The sequence below is a fragment of the Sceloporus undulatus genome, chromosome 2, assembly GCF_019175285.1.
Source record: "Sceloporus undulatus isolate JIND9_A2432 ecotype Alabama chromosome 2, SceUnd_v1.1, whole genome shotgun sequence".
In the NCBI taxonomy this organism is placed as follows: Eukaryota; Metazoa; Chordata; class Lepidosauria; order Squamata; family Phrynosomatidae; genus Sceloporus; species Sceloporus undulatus.
The window spans coordinates 142,914,422-142,933,032 of NC_056523.1; the positions used below are offsets into that span (position 1 = coordinate 142,914,422).

The window sequence follows — 18,611 nt, forward strand, 5'->3', positions numbered from 1 at the left end:
TCAGTTACCTAAGGTATGACACTGGCACCAGTTATTGACAATATTGCAAGGAAAGAGCTGGAGACAGTGCTGTCCAATTCTTTTTTTAATGCTTGTAATTGAATTCTGTCAGTGTAATTCTGTTTTTAAGTGCTCACTCGTTCCTTCTGATTTCAACAGCATCAGCAATAAAACAGTTATTTTTCTGTATTTTGTTTAAAGCTTCAGAAATGGGTTTCTGGATGCTCAGCATATCTTCAACATTTCCCTTAAGCCCAATGTTGAGGATTCTGGCCATGACCATGCCATCTACTTTCTCTTGATTTGTTCACAAAATGTCATCAGAATCAGCCAGTTCTTGAATATTGATCAAAACAGTCCATTACAGATTCCATCTAACACCTTGTAGGAGAGTTAGCTTTGTTCCACTCATTCTTTTCAGAGCTGTGGCACAGCTGCAAAATGACTGTTACTGAAGAATTTAGCAACTTCAATGACATTAGTGTTTATTTCTTGAACACTGAAGTCTTTGGCTAGGAGGTGCAGCATTGCGCACTGCAACACACTGTTACTAACTTTATATCTTTCCTGCTCTTCTAAATTTCTTCTCATCTTGGATACATCTACAGCGTGTCTGTGACCAAAAGGCATACTAGATGTTTCAATTTGTTCGCACATTATTATAGCTTTTCTGCCACTTCTGTAAGCTGTGGTGTATTTCCTGATGCATCATCATTTCTGCAAGGAAAACAAGCCCTTCTGTTGTTATAAAAGTACATATAACGGATCATTGTGGACATTACACCACCCATCAAGACTTAGGCTGACAATGTTACCATCTAGAGCTATTGCACATTGCTCCAGTTCTTGTATACACTTATCCAGCAGTTTCCCTGTAACATCTGCTCTGCTGGGTGGACGTATCCTGGTCTAGGGACTGAATCATATGAAGTGTGGTTTTCAATCAGATGGAAAGAGAGTTTGTTGCGTAAACAAACAGGGTATTTCTTCATCAAGTAACTCTTTTTCTGATCTGTTGGTTTTTATCACAAATTTATCTATGGCGGTTCCTGGATGGTCAGCTTTTTTCTTTTTTTAGGTGACATACTGTGGATATGTGATGTATATGATGTGACTGAAACACCATCTTGGACAGATAACTCTGTAGAAGAGGAGATGGTGAACTAGAAGGCAGATAGTTTCCAAACTCCTTCATGTTGACGATGGATTCCCTTAAGCAAATAAAATTAAAAAAAATAATCAGTGCTGTTATTTATTATTTATACAATTTCTCCTTACTTACTCATTTATAAGTCTAAAATATATGCCCAAAAATTTGCCCCCAAAATCCCAGGTTGACATATTTATGTGTCAGTATGGTAATTGTAGTAGTCTTTCTGATTTGCCCTGCAGTTTCTTTCTGTCCTGAGTCAAGAATAGAGTCCTTGGTGACTGATTGATTGCTATTTGTTTAACCGTCCTCTCCGACCCATGCTGAAGCCTCATGTTGATTACTGCTTCCCTCTTGCCTAGGGTTGCCATATCCCGCCTGGGGGCGGGACTTTCCCGGTTTGGGGCGGGTCTGCATGGTCCGCCCCGGTTTGGCCCCGCCCCGGGACACACACCCCCACGCGACGGACACCAGGCAGGGAAAGGAGCCTCGCCTCCATTCCCTGCTTGGCCTCCTCCGCTGGCGAGGGAAGCAGCCTGAGCAGCAGGAAAGGGTCTCACCTCGGCGAGGGCCTTTTCCGCTGCCTTGTCGCCTCCTCCCACCGGCGAGGGAGGCGGCCTGGCTCTGCTCCCTGCTTCCCGGCCTCTATGGAGGCCCAAGCCTCCCAGAGGCGGGAAAGGGAGTGGGAGCCGCCCGCGATCTCCACGATCGTGGGCGCCCTGCTCCCTCTTCCTGGCCTCTATGGGCCCAAGCCTCCACAGAGGCCGGGAAACGAGTGGGGGCCGCCCGCGATCTACGCGAACGTGGGCGCCCTGTCCCCCCTTCTCAGGCTTCCCTGCTGCCTGGGGAGACATCGTCTCCCAAGCTCCAGGGAGGCTTGGAGCAGGCTCTGCGGCTGCGGAGCCCCTTCCCAGGCTTCCCTGCTGCCTGGGAGACATCGTCTCCCAAGCCCCAGGGGCCTTGGAAGACTCCGTGGTCGGAGCTCCGGCCACAAGGTCCTCCAAGGCCTCCGCGAGGCCGAGGAGGCCGCTTGTCATCGCGGCGATTGCCGCGATGACAGGCAGCCCCCACGCTCCTTCCCGGCCGGTAGCAGGCCGAGGCTTCCTCCCAAGCCGGAAGGAGAAGGAGGACAAGGTTTAAAAATGTAGGACCTTAAAAAGGTCCTACATTTTAAAATTGTCCTACATTTGTCCCTGTTTGGAGTTCCTCAGCTATGGCAAACCCTACTCTTGCCCCTCCATACACACACTGAAAGAGCCTCCAAGTTTTACACTAACCTACTGAGTGGGTCATGTCAAAAATCCATATTTTTGCCCCAAAACTTGTCCTCAACTTATAACTGAGGTCAACATATAATTGAGTATATAAGTAATTCATTGTATTCACTGCCACTCGTACTACCCCCAAAAGGAATATTTCTTGTTTCAATTCTTTATTTCTTCATAAACAACTGTATCAAATAATAGTAACATGCAGTAATTAATAATAATATAATTTTGCTCCAAGGTTACAGTTCAGGGCAAGTCTTAAGAAAATATGATGAAATCAAAATGTTTACAAACCTGAAGATCCTTTGTCTTCACTCAGGCCACCACAACTTGCATTTCTTTGCTGCAGTGTTTGCAATTTCACGCATGCCTTCGTACTCCATAACAGAGGAACTTCATTAAAATATCCAAACTGGGTCTCTTTTACAGCCTGCTGCCAATGCCATTATAGGTTTTCTCTTCCAGGGAAAGAATAATATGACAAACCTCAGGCTATATACGCAAAGATCAAAGATCTCAAAAGATTTCACTTTCTTTTACTGCTTGCCTCTCCTTCCACACACTAAGCTTCCTCTGCAGATCTATTCCACTCCCAGTCTCCCAACAATTTATTCACTTGGCACTTAAGAAGTAAGGAACTAAACCTGTGTACACAGATTTACAAAAGAATCTCTGCAGACACAAATTCACAGTTTTGAGAACTGTAAAACCAAGTATCTGTTGTAATAACCTCTAGACAGAAAAACTGCCCAATACTTACAGAAACCTCTGGAAGAGCATGATATGTGAATGGATTAATAGACTTCATTTATTATACTGTATGAATATACATTCTCTACTACTTAATTAAAAACTAATCCAATTTCATGATGAATAATCTTTGGACCATAATGTATCTTAAACAGAAAAACACTCTTTAGATAGATTTTTCCTCAAAAAGCATTTAATTAATTAATCCAATTTCAATATGAAAAAATCTGATTTAAATTTTTAAAATGTTTTTTTTATTTCATAAAGAATATTAATTGATTTTTATCCAGCCTGTATGCAAAGTTTATTCAATAGGACTGTCAATGTACAGTCAGCCCTCCTTATTTAGGGGTTTTCATCCATGGATTCAAGCATCCAGGGCTCGAAAATATTTTTGTTAAAGTGTAAATTCCAAATAGCAAAGCTTGATTTTCCATTTTATATAGGAACACCATTTTGCTATGCCACTGTATTTAATGAGACTTGAACATCCATGGTTTTGTTATCCACGGAGGATCCTGGAACCAAACTCCACTGAATAACGAGGACTCAGTGTATAAGTAGCCAAGAACCTTGTAGAGATACACACCCCCACTGCTTCAACAGCAAGACTTAGCCACAACCTAAAGCCAACGTGACCATGGGTCACCCGCCATCTATCCTGCACCTTGACCAATATCCTAACCAAGATGAGAGTTGGCTGGCCTAGAATGCTCAAAAGCCCCTAGATACAGGCACCCTTGCAAGCAACACACAGGCTCCAAATGCAGAGTTTAATTCGCAACTTTTAAAAAAAACACCTTTAGGTCCATTACAGTCCACTTACAACAGTACTTACTTCACAGAATATCTCTATTAGAGACGTAAGATATACTGAGAAGCTAAACCTCAAGTATGACAGAAATGAAATACTGTAAACAAAAACAAAATGAAATCATTTGCACTTGCCGTATCATCTAGTCCATCGCACTGCTTCCTGGAGTCCATCAGCCTTCTTTATACTGATTTCTTTCCATGAGGACACGGCCATCTCAACCCGAGTGAAGCGCTTCCTCTGGGCAGTAGGAATATCACTCTGTACATTGGAGTTGGAGAAGGGGTGGGGAACAAGCATGTTTAATGTACTAGATTGGAAGCATGACTTTTTAAGGAAAAATATAATATTCCATCCTCAGGAACCACCCATGAGGCCAAACTCAGAGGAGTTCAGTGGCCTTTATAGCTAAGAAAGAAGTGCAATAATGGAAAGAGCCATCCTGGATACAAAGAGAGAGTGGGGGGGCAAGCTGGTTAAGCACATGCCCATATGCACAAAGCCTTTATTTCTCTCATGTTCCATTTGCAAAAAAAGAGTTCCAGGACAGACATAACCAAGGAAGAATCAGTGTGCATTTCTCATCAATCTTTCCACAAGATCAGTGTATTTATCCACTTTAGAGTAGTTTTTGCAAAAGCCAAAAAAGACTACCAAAAACGTAAAATGAATGCAGTTACATACATCATCATCTTCCTTTGCTTTCTGCCTTGCTTCCTCTGCTTCTGCTCGGGCTCTAGATAAGATGTAAGAGGTATCAAAGAATTGGTTATAGAATTCTTTCAGGATACTTTCTGCCACATGATTGCAGAGCATGGCACTCACTTTTAAGTTCTTTCTCCAGTTCTTTATTCTTCTCTTCAAGCTTTTGCTTAGCATGCTTTACAGCTTCCACTCTCCTTTTAGCACATCCTTCTCACAGCTTAGTTCATCTACTTTTGCTATTAAGTCATTCTTCACCACATTCAAGGCATTTCTAAAAACAAGTAACACTAGGTCATTTCTAGACACTTCCTCAGCAATAACAAATAAACAGTCACTGATACGTTTCAGACACAGGAATTCATACAGGAAGAAAGCTTTCACCTGACTATCGCCACTGATCTCATACATATAAGAAAAAGATTACTGGGATGCACATGCTTATGTATATCTGTGTGTGCGCAAATGCATGCACATGTGCATCTGTCAGTGTGCCTGCATGTGCATGCCCTCCATAAGCCACCATGCAGCCTTTTCAACTATGAAGGCTACCCACTCTACTGTAGTCCAATATTCGAACAAGTGGCTAACAAACCGAGCTTCTCAAACCAAAGAAGGATAAAATTTAAGCTATGTTCACAGTAACTTCACAACTTCTCTTCTCCTTTCTCTAGAAGCCAACTGAAGTGGTGAAAACCATTTTTTAGGATGCATGGAAGATTACAGAAGGGAGGGGTGCTCTTTTCCACTCTCACTGGTGCGAGCACCCAGTATGATTCTGGGCACTGCACTCATTACCATACATAGCTCATATAACATGCCAGATATTGGAATAAGCATTTAGTGGGAAGTTATAAACTCTATAAACAGCCCTTTACAACCTCTTGACTGATGATTAATGAAGGTGAGATGAAGAATTTCCAAATTTAAAGTTAACACATGATAACTCACTTGGTTTCTAGCAGCTGTGTATTTTCTAAGATGAGGTTTTCAACTTCACGACCCATTCCTTTGAGAAAGAGAACAGAGTGAACAATTAAAAAAACCTGAAACTACCACTACAAGCATTAGAAGGTATCATATATGTGGCCTGAACCAGAGTGCAGCATGGTTCACATGGAGCAACTGAACAAGTAGGCTTTCACATTCATTCATTGTAAAATAGTGACCTACAAACACAAGGGAGTACACCTGCGATTAACTTCCTCCACTGCAAAAGAAACAGGCATGTTTTGTGTCTATATTGTGTACACACAGCTGTTGAACTGACAGCAGTTTTCAATATAACTACATTTGCTGCCAGATTTTTAAAGAATTCAGTGTATAAGCTTTCTGAAGCTACAAAAAGAAATGCAAAAACACTTTCAATCTAAACATCTAATTCCTTCATGTTAATTGTATTTTTAGGGATTACATTTGAAATTGTTGAAATATGACATATTCTAACTCTAAGCAGTTTATGCTCAGACATGTTGTTCACACAACACAGAAGAGACGCTAAACATGAAAGCTTAAAGATATGCAAAGTCCTTGCAAATGTTTTCCAAATGAGATGAAACCTTACCAAAGAAATTATGGTCTTTAAAGCCCATGCATCCCAAGAGAGCAAAAAGAAGAAGAAACATTTCACATAAGGAGAACAGTATAGATGATGTACAGTAACAAGACTAGAGATTTGAGAGATATGCATGATTTCAAAAGCAAAGCCAATACTAGATGTTTAAAACCAAATTATATTTTGGTTTTAAGAAAGCTGGATAGCAAGACAAACAAGTTGAAAGATGTAGTGTCATAATGTGTTGATAACCAAAATGCAATCTTGCTGGATGGTCCAAAGTTTGGAAAATTAGTTTTGGGCTACAGCTTCCACATTCCCCTAGCCAGCAAACCATGCTAAGTGGACAACTGTGGTAGCTATAATCTGAAAAACAGTAATGATCTGGATCTATTTATCCAGCAACACCCCTGCCCAAAGCCTACAAGCAGACATGTAAGGAACAGCTTCCCCCTTTAGAGTATCTTCAGCAGCCAGTATTTATTTATTTATTTATTTATTTATTTATTTATTTATATCGTGCTGTACATTTGCACAGCACTGTACATAAAAACAATAAATGTAACATTCATGGCAACAAAGATTCCTTCTAGCCACCAGGCTGATAGATTTACCCCCACAAATGTGCTATTTCTCTTACTCTTAGCACCTCACAGTAAGCCATACTTATAATCCCACAGTTGTGGGCAGTGCATTCAAAAGACGGTTGTATAAACATGTGCAGTACTTTATTTTGACTCGCTTAATCACACCCCTCCTCAGAACTTTTTGCTGAAGGATGGGGTTTGTTTCCTTAATAATTTCTTTATTAATAGTTCTCATCAACTTCACTAAATGATTCCATTGCAATAATAAATTTTGTTTTGTTGTGAGTCCTCACGTCGTTTCCAACTTATGGTGACCCAGCCAGAGTTTTTCTGGGGCTGAGAGTGTATAACTCCATCCAAGATCACCCAGTGGGCTTTCCATGGCCAAGCGAAGAAAATACCTGATCTCCAGAGTCACAATCCAATGCTCAAACCATTACATCAGCTGGGCTGTGATAATACAAAATGTATGCAGGCACTAAATCTTTGTTCGTCTCTCCAAGCCATGCTTATTGTTATAAGCATATATCATTTTGTCCCTTTCTTTTCTTCAAGTGGCTTTCACTTTTCTTCACATGGAACATGGTCTTGATTTACAGTTGCCATTGTTCTGAACTCTCCAGCTTTACAATTCTGTTTTGGAGATGAATATAATCAAACTGGATAATATCAGAATGAAAAGTTATAAACGCTCACATTTATTACTTTCCTTACATGTTAGGGGGGGAAGAAATTTAAACCATCAAATTCCAAGAGCTATATTTTTTAGCAAGGTGGCAGAAACACGTCACCATACCTACCAATGAAAGCCCACACCCATCATGCATCCAGTCTTATTTCTGCATTCACGGCTCAGACTGCAAGAACCCACTGCTCCATTCCACTAGGATAGCATACTGTACTTCCATTCTCCCTCCATGGAGCCAGAATCCTACAATATGTTTTGCTACATGCTTAATGACAGTAAGAGAAACTTCTCTTACGATCAAGAAATAGTGAACATAATTCAGAAGGATTGCTCCTAGTCCTGAGATTACTGTCAGCTTCTTTCCCATATATAGATAGGTTTTCACTTGGAAGCATTTGGGGACACTACCAACAGAATGTGAAAATGTTATTTTATTAACACTCCTAGAAACCCCAATGAGTCAAGCTTGTAATCATGCTGGCTAGAGATTCTGGGAGTTGTAGTCCAAAACAGTTTTTGCAAACTCTGCAAATGTGTACGAATGAAAGTTTAACAATACTTTTTCATTATAGTTTCATAAATGCTGTTCAGGACTGCAGTTCTTTCCATTAGCTTTTAACTGCTGGTGTCTCTAATAGAAAAACAAGTAGCAAGCAAAATTAAATGGGAAAAAAAACATACAAAGTGGGGCAAAATATATGTAATGTATGTATGCAGAATACATGTTATGAAGCAGCAGCCAAGAATACTGAACTTCAAAGCAACTTTCAAATATATATAAAACAGTACACACCAGAATATTCCCCTGGTATGCAGCCCAAGAGAAAGCAGATTGGAGAAACCCATTTAACTACTGTGGAACTGTGCACCAGAAGTTAAACAGCCAATACCCAACATATCAAAACTATTAAAAGCAGTTCAGATAAAATGCACAAATGCTTCAAATTAAGCCATTAAACTCAGCAAGGCTCTGGTACAAACATGATAAGATTGAGTTGTTAGTTTCAATTACACCGAACATGGTACCAAGAAAAAATCTTCAGCAGAACAATTAACAGCTGGTTATGAGCAATAGTAAAATGGCTAAAGATCCCTCTGTTATAAAGAGCTGTATCAGCTCAATATTAAGGAAAATCTTAGATCTGACATAGCTTTATTCTGTGCTTTGTAACATGAAAGCCCATAAGAATATATTTGCAAATATTATCACTTTCTCAACTTGTGTGACAACCACCAAACATTGAGGAAGTGGACAAAATGTGCAAGCAGCTGGTCACAAGCCTGTGCAGGAAGCTCTTGTCCACCTTTTTACTTTGGTTCACTTCTATTTTCTCCCTGCCCTCCCTCATAAACCATCTTTGTGGTCTGGAGTAATGAGTTGTTCATCACAACTGTGTGTATATAGGGCAGTAGGGGGAAAGTGGTGCCCTTGTGACAGCTGTAAGCCAAAACACAAAGCTACACCACAAGGCACATAGGGGGGCTTCTGTCACACAAAGACAGACCACTGGTCCCATCCAGATCCAATTCTGACTGATAGTGAGCACTCACCAGGATTTCCAGGCAGGATTCCTTTGTACTATTATTGTTGTTGTTTTATTTCCTCATATCCTGCCTCTCCCCAATACAATGACTCGCCTACCCGGAGACCCTGACAACCCATGGTGGACTCTATCCAAGTTCTCATGGTGCAGTGGTTAAATGCCTGTAACTGAAGCCACTCACTCACAAACTACAAAGTTGTGAGTTTTAATACCAGCCAGGGTCTGGGTCAACTCGCCTGGCATCCTTTCCTTAGATCGCAAAATGAATACCCAGTTTGTTGAGGGCAATTAGCTTACACTTTGTAAACCACTTAGTATGCCGGTAGGCGATAAGAAATGTACTTGCTACTTGCTACTAAGCCTGCCTAGCTTCTAAATCAGGTTGAGTACACAGTAATATGGCTGTTTGAGATTCCTATGCTCTTTTCATTTCCTGATATGTCGATTCAGGGTGGTATAATGCCAGAGGTAACTGTGATGGATCCAGGACAGAACTTTCTGCATCAGCATCACCCAGGACTACATGGACTGCCATAAAATGTCATCCATTTCTGCCCCCATCATCAGAAGTGAACGTGTTTCAGTGATAAGCAGAGTGTAGGTAGGCAATCTTGCCAACTATTTGTAAGGTACATGTGCATTCCCCATGCAATGCCATGTGACAGAACATTTGGGAAGCATTCTCCTGAAGTGAAAGGTTAGAGGTCTCTCAAACATAGTGCAATATCATTGTCTTCCTCTTAGAGCTTTCATATGACACTCTCATTCATTCAGGCAAAAAAGGTCAAGAAGATGAGGGAGGCAGTCAGAAAGACAAACTCGCACAGACTTATTGAAGAGCTAGCAATTCTATTATCAACATGTCAATGATAACTATATTATAATGTTATCCAGCATTCTAGGATCAGAGTGGCAAAACCTTTTGGATCTGGAGGGACAATGCCATGATCAGCACTCCCATCAGGTTTCCCTGTCTCCTCTTGAGCACAGCTATAATCTTCATAGTAGCTGTGGGGTGAGGGTGATTGCTGCAATCCATCCTCTGCATCAGTTATAAGTAAGATTCTAGGGTTGCAGAATCCCAAGTAATGAAGAGAGTACTGAAAGCATGTTAAAAGCGAGAAAACACAAGAAGAAAAGCCTCACGTGCTCTGAGACTATCAATTGTTTATTTGTTTTAAAAAGCCCATTTTGGCCTCATTGGAGAAAAGACCTTCTTCAGGAGCTTCAGCAGAAAGCCTTGAAGAAGGCCTTTTTTATTGAGGTCAAAATGCATTGGGCTTTTTAAAAGAATAAACAATTTATCATCTCAGGGCACATGCAGCTGGTCTATACAGTCCTAAGGGAACACCTATGGCCCACGAACTTTACAAAATACCTGCACCTGATAGGAGATAAAAACTGCAAAGACTTACATGGATTGACAGAACAATTGGATTTTGGGATATTACTTGATGAGACTTAAGACTTATCTCCAAGAATCTCAATATATACTTATATGCAAATATAAGTTCCAAAATCAAAAATACAATAAAAGAAAATAAATTAATCTAAAACACTTCTGGTCCCAAACATTTTAGATAAGAGAGACTCAATCTGTACTACCCCTACATGATTGTAATACAAATTATAAGCCTATAAATAGATGTAAAACCTCCTCATAGTTGTCAAAGTGCAGTTTTAACCACCATACGACGAGTTTCAGATGTAAAGCTCATAGACATTCAGAAGAGTAGTCTACAACAGGACGAGTGTTGGCCAATGTGAATTTGCTTTTTAAAGAATTAAGTAGCACTGTGCATCTTATTTTGTCACCTCTCTTTAAAACATCACTTTCTAAGCCAACTGGTTCTCTTAGTGCCCCAGGATGGTGGATGCAAACTACCCATTAACTCTCCATACTGGCTATGGATGATGGCAATTCCGTTTTACATCACAGCTGGGGGCATGGGAAAGCTGGTGTTGGCTAAAGTAGTTGTTGGCTCTTTAACAGTAATTTAGAATAATTATTATTTTAAGAATGGAAAGCAATCAGCCAATCAACCTGTAGAAAAGGAACTGCAAGAAATCTTTTCCTTCCGCAAACTGCGTTGCCACCAGTTAGCACCATTCAATATGTATGAAGGAATTAATGACAGTCATTTACAGTAGTTAGTCAATTCTGTTTCAAAGGACAAAGAAAAGCTTTCTGTTGAAATTGTATCAGCTGATAGTCTTGGTAATAAAAAGGCGAACATGGTAAGTATTTTTTTAACACTAAGATCAAGTCATAAATGTATACACCCATTTGAAAATACACTGGAAAATATGAAATGTACATGAACATCTGAACAAAGAATCGATTCTGCAACTAAGTTTGACACATTTATATCCCAAACTCCAGCATTTGGAAATGAACCAGAGGATGAAGCCTGCTTAACTCCTTCAACAGCAGAGCTACTACCCAAAACATTATTTCTGTGAGTGTTATCAGGCATGTGCTGTTGTTGCACACGGTGTGAGGAACATAGTACAATATCTATATATACACACACACACACACAAACACACACACACACAAACACACGCACATACATTATACAGCTCTAGAATGAGATGAAAATGGGAATGCTGGTGAACTGTAAAATCCAAGCTGTTACTGTAGGCTTCAACTAGTTCAAAACCTCTCAGCATGAGCTCAGAGCTTTAATATAGCTTGGAAGTTGTTTTCGAGCTCGTTCCCACTAGGGGAACCCCGCGTTCTGAATCGAATCCAAGGAGTGGCTTTCATATGTAGGATCCGATTTAAAACCTTAGAACGTGTTCTAGAGCAACCGGGCGGAATCGTCCCCACTAGAAAGCGAATCCAGAAGCGGGAAAAAATTAAATCCGGTTTTTCCTCAGTTAAACGCGTGGTAAAAAACACGGGTCCTACCTAGTGTTTTTCATTCCGCTTGGATTCGAGTTAGGAAACCGGAGTATTAGATGAGAATCGATAGCATTGGAAATCGGGATAGAAGGAGGGGGAGCTAATGATGAATGGGGGCTGTAATGGTGGCGTTGCCACTTTTTCCCATCCGTGTGGTGTCGCCCATTGTTGCTTCCCTCACCCCTTGTCGCTGTGGTTCTTTCACTAAGAGATAAGGACTCTTTTTATTTTTTATTTAATGGATTACAGGCGCTTAATATTCTTCAGCGCTCTTTAAGCGCCTGAAGTCAAGGCTGCTCCAGCGCCGCATCTGACCAAGGACTACAGGCTCTCGGTGGATTGCAAACCTCCCTCTGCTGTGGGGAGAGCATTTCTAAAGGAGGACGATGGCAGGAAGGGAAGGCTCCTCTCAAGGAGGGAATTCAATGCCCGACTTGGGCTTGATCTAGCCCAGGCAGGAAGGGAAGGCTACTAGCGAGGCGGCATCTTGATATCGCACAGACAGGGAAAGGGTTATGATCAATGGGGGGGGGGAATAGGCCTTTCTACTCTCTTTCTCAACAGGAATCTGCCTTCTCATGCAACCCTGGAAAGAGAATCGTTGGGAAGAGTGCTACACCATGCCTTTTCAGAAGCCTCCTTCATTGATCTCGTTGATCTGCTGCAAGGGATTCTGCTGGCTGTCTTAGGAGACATGAAGCGGGGATGCTGCCCTGACAACCTATACCAATCGTTCTCCTCTGGAAGAGCTTTGGTTTCTCATACTAACTTCGGCATGCCAGAAGCATCCCCCATTGATTTTGTGGGGCTCTCTAGGAGACATGAAGCGGGGATGATAGCCTGGACACTATCCCATAGTCCTCCGGAGAGAGTTTGGTTTTCATACTAAATTCGCTTGCCTAGAAGCTCCCCACATGGATTTCTGTGGGCTTCTTAGGAGAAATAGAAGCGGGGATGTGCAGGAAAACATATCACATCGGTCCTCTGCGAGAGAGCGTGGTTTTCCTACAATTGGAGGGAAAAAATTGTATATACGGCTGACAGCGCTGAGGACGTTGAGGTTGTACGGGCAGGGATGGGGGCATTTAAAAAAAAAACGCCACCAAAATCCTAAAAGAACATTCACAAACCAATGAATGGCAACGCTGACGAAATTTAAAACGCTTCACAAATATCCGGTAAGTTACGTATTCTGAACGTACTATTGATTGAAACTCAAAATAGTATGGAGGAGAAGATATGTAGTCGATTTATTTAACACCGATTTCATGCAAGTGAGAACGCTTAAGGAATCGCCTTGCAAGTAAAAAAATCGATTTAAAAATAAGCAGATGGGAACGACGAATAAAGCGTTCTGACGCGGAGGTACCAACGTCTACTTTAATTCATTTTATTAAAAAAGTTTTATTTTAATTCGTATCAAATCTAAGTGGGAAACAAGCTCTACAGTTGGCACACATTCATAAAAAAGAGTGTAGGAATCTTATGTTGGATCAAATTTAAATGAAAGTATGAAGCCTAACTCTGCAACTAAACACGGGGGTGACAAAAAAAAACTATGTTTGTCCTTGTCTCCAGCGACTTCCCATCTCACTTCCCACGACAGGCCCCTCCTCATCTACCAATGGTTCGGGAGGAGTCCCCCAAGCCACCAGAGCCGCTCTATTTAAGGAAACAAGCGGGTGAATGAAAAATCGACAGGCTATTTCATTCGGTCCCCTGTGGTCCGTTCCATTTGTGGGTTTTTATAAGCCAAACTCTGATTAGGTTGGGTATAACAGTCACTGAAATTTAAGTATATTTAATAACACCATATTTTAAAAAGCAACACAAGTGAACAGGTCTGACTTGTTTTGTAAAGGGGGGTGGCCTGTCTTCCTATTCATTCTTTTGGACAAACAAACGCACCCCACCGCACATCTGGCTCCTTCATCCACATCCCCTACTAGCACCAGAGCCAGCAGAAGACAGCTCTTCAAAGAGAGGACTCTGTTATTACGTAAATGCTTTGTTCTCTATGCCTTTGGTGGAGGTGGCCAACAAAAGTCGAATATGTACGCCCTTTTTTTTTTCGGCTTTTTCGCACGAAACGCGGCTTTTCCCCATTAGCGCCTATGGCAATTCGGCTTACGAAGGCTTTTCGGGTTACGAAAGCGGCCGCGGAACGAATTAAATTCGTAACCCGAGGCACCACTGTACCTAAGGTATGACACTGGCACCAGTTATTGACAATATTTGCAAGGAAATGAGCTGGAGACAGTGCTTGTCCAATTCATTTTTTTTAATGCTTGTAATTGAATTCTGTCAGTGTAATTCTGTTTTTAAGTGCTCACTCAGTTCCTTCTGAATTTCAACAGCATCAGCAATAAAACAGTTATTTTTCTGTATTTTGTTTAAAGCTTCAGAAATGGGTTTCTGGATGCTCAGCATATCTTCAACATTTCCCTTAAGCCCAATGTTGAGGATTCTGGCCATGACCATGCCATCTACTTTCTCTTGATTTTGTTCACAAACTGTCATCAGAATCAGCCAGTTCTTGAAATATTGCTCAAAACAGTCCATTACAGAATTCCATCTAACACCTTGTAGGAGAGTTAGCTTTGTTCCACTCATTCTTTTCAGAGCTGTGGCACAGCTGCAAAATGACTGTTACTGAAGAATTTAGCAACTTCAATGACATTAGTGTTTATTTCTTGAACACTGAAGTCTTTGGCTAGGAGGTGCAGCAATTGCGCACTGCAACCACATGTTACTAACTTTTATATCTTTCCTGCTCTTCTAAATTTCTTCTCATCTTGGATACATCTACAGCAGTGTCTGTGACCAAAAGGCATACTAGATGTTTCAATTTTTGTTCGCACATTATTATAGCTTTTTCTGCCACTTCTTGTAAGCTGTGTGTGTATTTCCTGATGCATCAATCATTTCTGCAAGGAAAACAAGCCCTTCTGTTGTTATAAAAGTACATATAACAGGATCATTGTGGACATTACACCACCCATCAAGACTTAGGCTGACAATGTTACCATCTAGAGCTATTGCACATTGCTCCAGTTCTTTGTCATACACTTTATCCAGCAGTTTCCCTGTAACATCTGCTCTGCTGGGTGGACTGTATCCTGGTCTAGGGACTGAATCATATGAAGTGTGAGTTTTCAATCAGATGGAAAGAAGAGTTTGTTGCGTAAACAAACAGGGTAATTTCTTCATCAAGTAACTCTTTTTCTGATCTGTTGGTTTTTATCACAAATTTATCTATGGCGGTTCCTGGATGGTCAGCTTTTTTTCTTTTTTTAGGTGACATACTGTGGATATGTGATGTATATGATGTGACTGAAACACCATCTTGGACAGATAACTCTGTAGAAGAGGAGATGGTGAACTAGAAGGCAGATAGTTTCCAAACTCCTTCATGTTGACGATGGATTCCCTTAAGCAAAATAAAATTAAAAAAAATAATCAGTGCTGTTATTTTATTATTTATACAATTTCTCCTTTACTTACTCATTTATAAGTCTAAAAATATATGCCCAAAAATTTGCCCCCAAAATCCCAGGTTGACATATTTATGTGTCAGTATGGTAATGTGATAGTAGCTCTTTCTGATTTGCCCATGCAGTTTCTTTCTGTCCTGAGTCAAACAGATAGAGTCCTTGGTGACTGATTGATTGCTATTTGTTTAACAGTCCCTCTCCGACCCATGCTGAAGCCTCATGTTGATTACTGCTTCCCTCTTGCCTAGGGTTGCCATATCCCGCCTGGGGGGGGGGACTTTCCCGGTTTGGGGCGGGTCTGCATGGTCCGCCCCGGTTTGGCCCCGCCCCCGGGACACACACCCCCACGCGATGGACACCAGGCAGGGAAAGGAGCCTCGCCTCCATTCCCTGCTTGGCCTCCTCCGCTGGCGAGGGAAGCAGCCTGACAGCAGGAAAGGGTCTCACCTCGGCGAGGGCCTTTTCCGCTGCCTTGTCGCCTCCTCCACCGGCAAGGGAGGCGGCCTGGCTCTGCTCCCTGCTTCCCAGCCTCTATGGAGGCCCAAGCCTCCACAGAGGCCGGGAAAGGGAGTGGGAGCCGCCCGCGATCTCCACGATCGTGGGCGCCCTGCTCCCTGCTTCCTGGCCTCTATGGAGGCCCAAGCCTCCACAGAGGCCGGGAAACGGAGTGGGGGCTGCCCGAGATCTACGCGATCGTGGGCGCCCTGCTCCCCCCTTCTCAGGCTTCCCTGCTGCCTGGGAGACATCGTCTCCCAAGCCCCAGGGAGGCCTTGGAAGACTCCGTGGTCGGAGCTCCGGCCACAAGGTCCTCCAAGGCCTCCGCGAGGCCGAGGAGGCCGCTTGTCATCGCGGCGATTGCCGCGATGACAGGCGGCCCCCACGCTCCTTCCCGGCCTGGGAGCAGGCCGAGGCTTCCTCCCAAGCCGGGAAGGAGAAGGAGGACAAGGTTTAAAAATGTAGGACCTTAAAAAGGTCCTACATTTTAAAACCTTGTCCTACATTTGTCCCTGTTTGGAGTTCCTCAGCTATGGCAACCCTACTCTTGCCCCTCCCATACACACACTGAAAGAGCCTCCAAGTTTTACACTCAACCTACTGAGTGGGTCATGTCAAAAATCCATAATTTTTCCCCCAAAACTTGTCCTCAACTTATAACTGAGGTCAACATATAATTGAGTATATAAGATAATTCATTGTATTCACTGCCACTCAGTACTACCCCCAAAAGGAATATTTTCTTGTTTCAATTCTTTATTTCTTCATAACAACTGTATCAAAATAATAGTAACATGCAGTAATTAATAATAAATATAATTTTGCTCCAAGGTTACAGTTCAGGGCAAGTCTTAAGAAATATGATGAAATCAAAATGTTTACAAACCTGAAGATCCTTTGTCTTCACTCAGGCCACCACAACTTGCATTTCTTTGCTGCAGTGTTTGCAATTTTCACGCATGCCTGTCTTACTCATAACAGAGGAACTTCATTAAAATATTCCCAAACTGGGTCTCTTTTACAGCCTGCTGCCAATGCCATTATAGGTTTTCTCTTCCAGGGAAAGAATAATATGACAAACCTCAGGCTATATACGCAAAGATCCAAAGATCTCAAAAGATTTCACTTTCATTTTTACTGCTTGCCTCTCCTTCCACACACTAAGCTTCCTCTGCAGATCTATTCCACTCCCAGTCTCCCAACAATTTATTCACTTGGCACTTAAGAAGTAAGGAACTAAACCTGTGTACACAGATTTACAAAAGAATCTCTGCAGACACAAATTCACAGTTTTGAGAACTGTAAAACCAAGTATCTGTTGTAATAACCTCTAGACAGAAAAACTGCCCAATAATCTTACAGAAACCTCTGGAAGAGCATGATATTGTGAATGGATTAATAGACTTCATTTATTATACTGTATGAATATACATTCTCATACTACTTAATTAAAAACTAATCCAATTTCATGATGAATAATCTTTGGACCATAATGTATCTTAAACAGAAAACACTCTTTAGATAGATTTTTCCTCAAAAAGCATTTAATTTTAAATAATCCAATTTCAATATGAAAAAATCTGATTTAAATTTTTAAAATGTTTTTTTAATTTTTCATAAAGAATATTAATTGATTTTTATCCAGCCTGTATGCAAAGTTTATTCAATAGGACTGTCAATGTACAGTCAGCCCTCCTTATTTAGGGGTTTTCATCCATGGATTCAAGCATCCAGGGCTCGAAAATATTTTTTGTTAAAGTGTAAATTCCAAATAGCAAAGCTTGATTTTCCATTTTATATAAGGAACACCATTTTGCTATGCCACTGTATTTAATGAGACTTGAACATCCATGGATTTTGTTATCCACGGAGGATCCTGGAACCAAACTCCACTGAATAACGAGGACTCAGTGTATAAGTAGCCAAGAACCTTGTAGAGATACACACCCCACTGCTTCAACAGCAAGACTTAGCCACAACCTAAAGCCAACTGTGACCATGGGTCACCCTGCCATCTATCCTGCACCTTGACCAATATCCTAACCAAGATGAGAGTTTGGCTGGCCTAGAATTCTCAAAAGCTCCCTAGATACAGGCACCCTTGCAAGCAACACACAGGCTCCAAATGCAGAGTTTAATTCGCAACTTTTAAAAAAAACACCTTTAGGTCCACTTACAGTCCACTTACAACAGATACTCTACTTCACAGAATTATCTCTATTTAGAGACGTAAGATATACTGAGAAGCTAAACCTCAAGTATGACAGAAATGAAATAAACAAAAAACAAAATGAAATCATTTGCACTTGCCGTATCATCTCAGTCCATCGCACTGCTTCCTGGAGTTCCATCAGCCTTTCTTTATACTGATTTCTTTCCATGAGGACACGGGCCATCTCAACCCGAGTGAAGCGCTTCCTCTGGGCAGTAGGAATATCACTCTGTACATTGGAGTTGGAGAAGGGGGTGGGGAACAAGCATGTTTAATGTACTAGATTTGGAAGCATGACTTTTTAAGGAAAATATTATAATATTCCATCCTCAGGAAACCACCCATGAGGCCAAACTCAGAGGAGTTCAGTGGCCTTTATAGCTAAGAAAGAAGTGCAATAATGGAAAGAGCCATCCTGGATACAAAGAGAGAGTGGGGGGGCAA

The 18,611-nt window shown here is 41.5% G+C and overlaps 1 protein-coding gene and 1 long non-coding RNA gene across 10 annotated transcripts in view; both read right to left on the reverse strand.

Moving 5' to 3' along the window:
• The window catches only part of SPAG9 (sperm associated antigen 9), a 160,675-nt gene that overhangs the window by 73,816 nt on the left and 68,248 nt on the right, over nt 1–18,611 (reverse strand). For all 9 annotated transcript variants that reach the window (XM_042454552.1, XM_042454550.1, XM_042454543.1 and 6 more), the window contains one exon: nt 18,266–18,396. In XM_042454552.1, the coding sequence (XP_042310486.1) occupies nt 18,266–18,396 (131 nt within the window). The remainder of the gene's footprint in view (nt 1–18,265; nt 18,397–18,611) is intronic.
• Nucleotides 4,876–8,323, reverse strand: LOC121923786. Its single transcript, XR_006102462.1, has 3 exons — nt 8,308–8,323; nt 5,636–5,693; nt 4,876–4,958 (listed from the first exon to the last, which is right to left on the reverse strand). It is a non-coding gene; the product is annotated as an uncharacterized LOC121923786 (long non-coding RNA).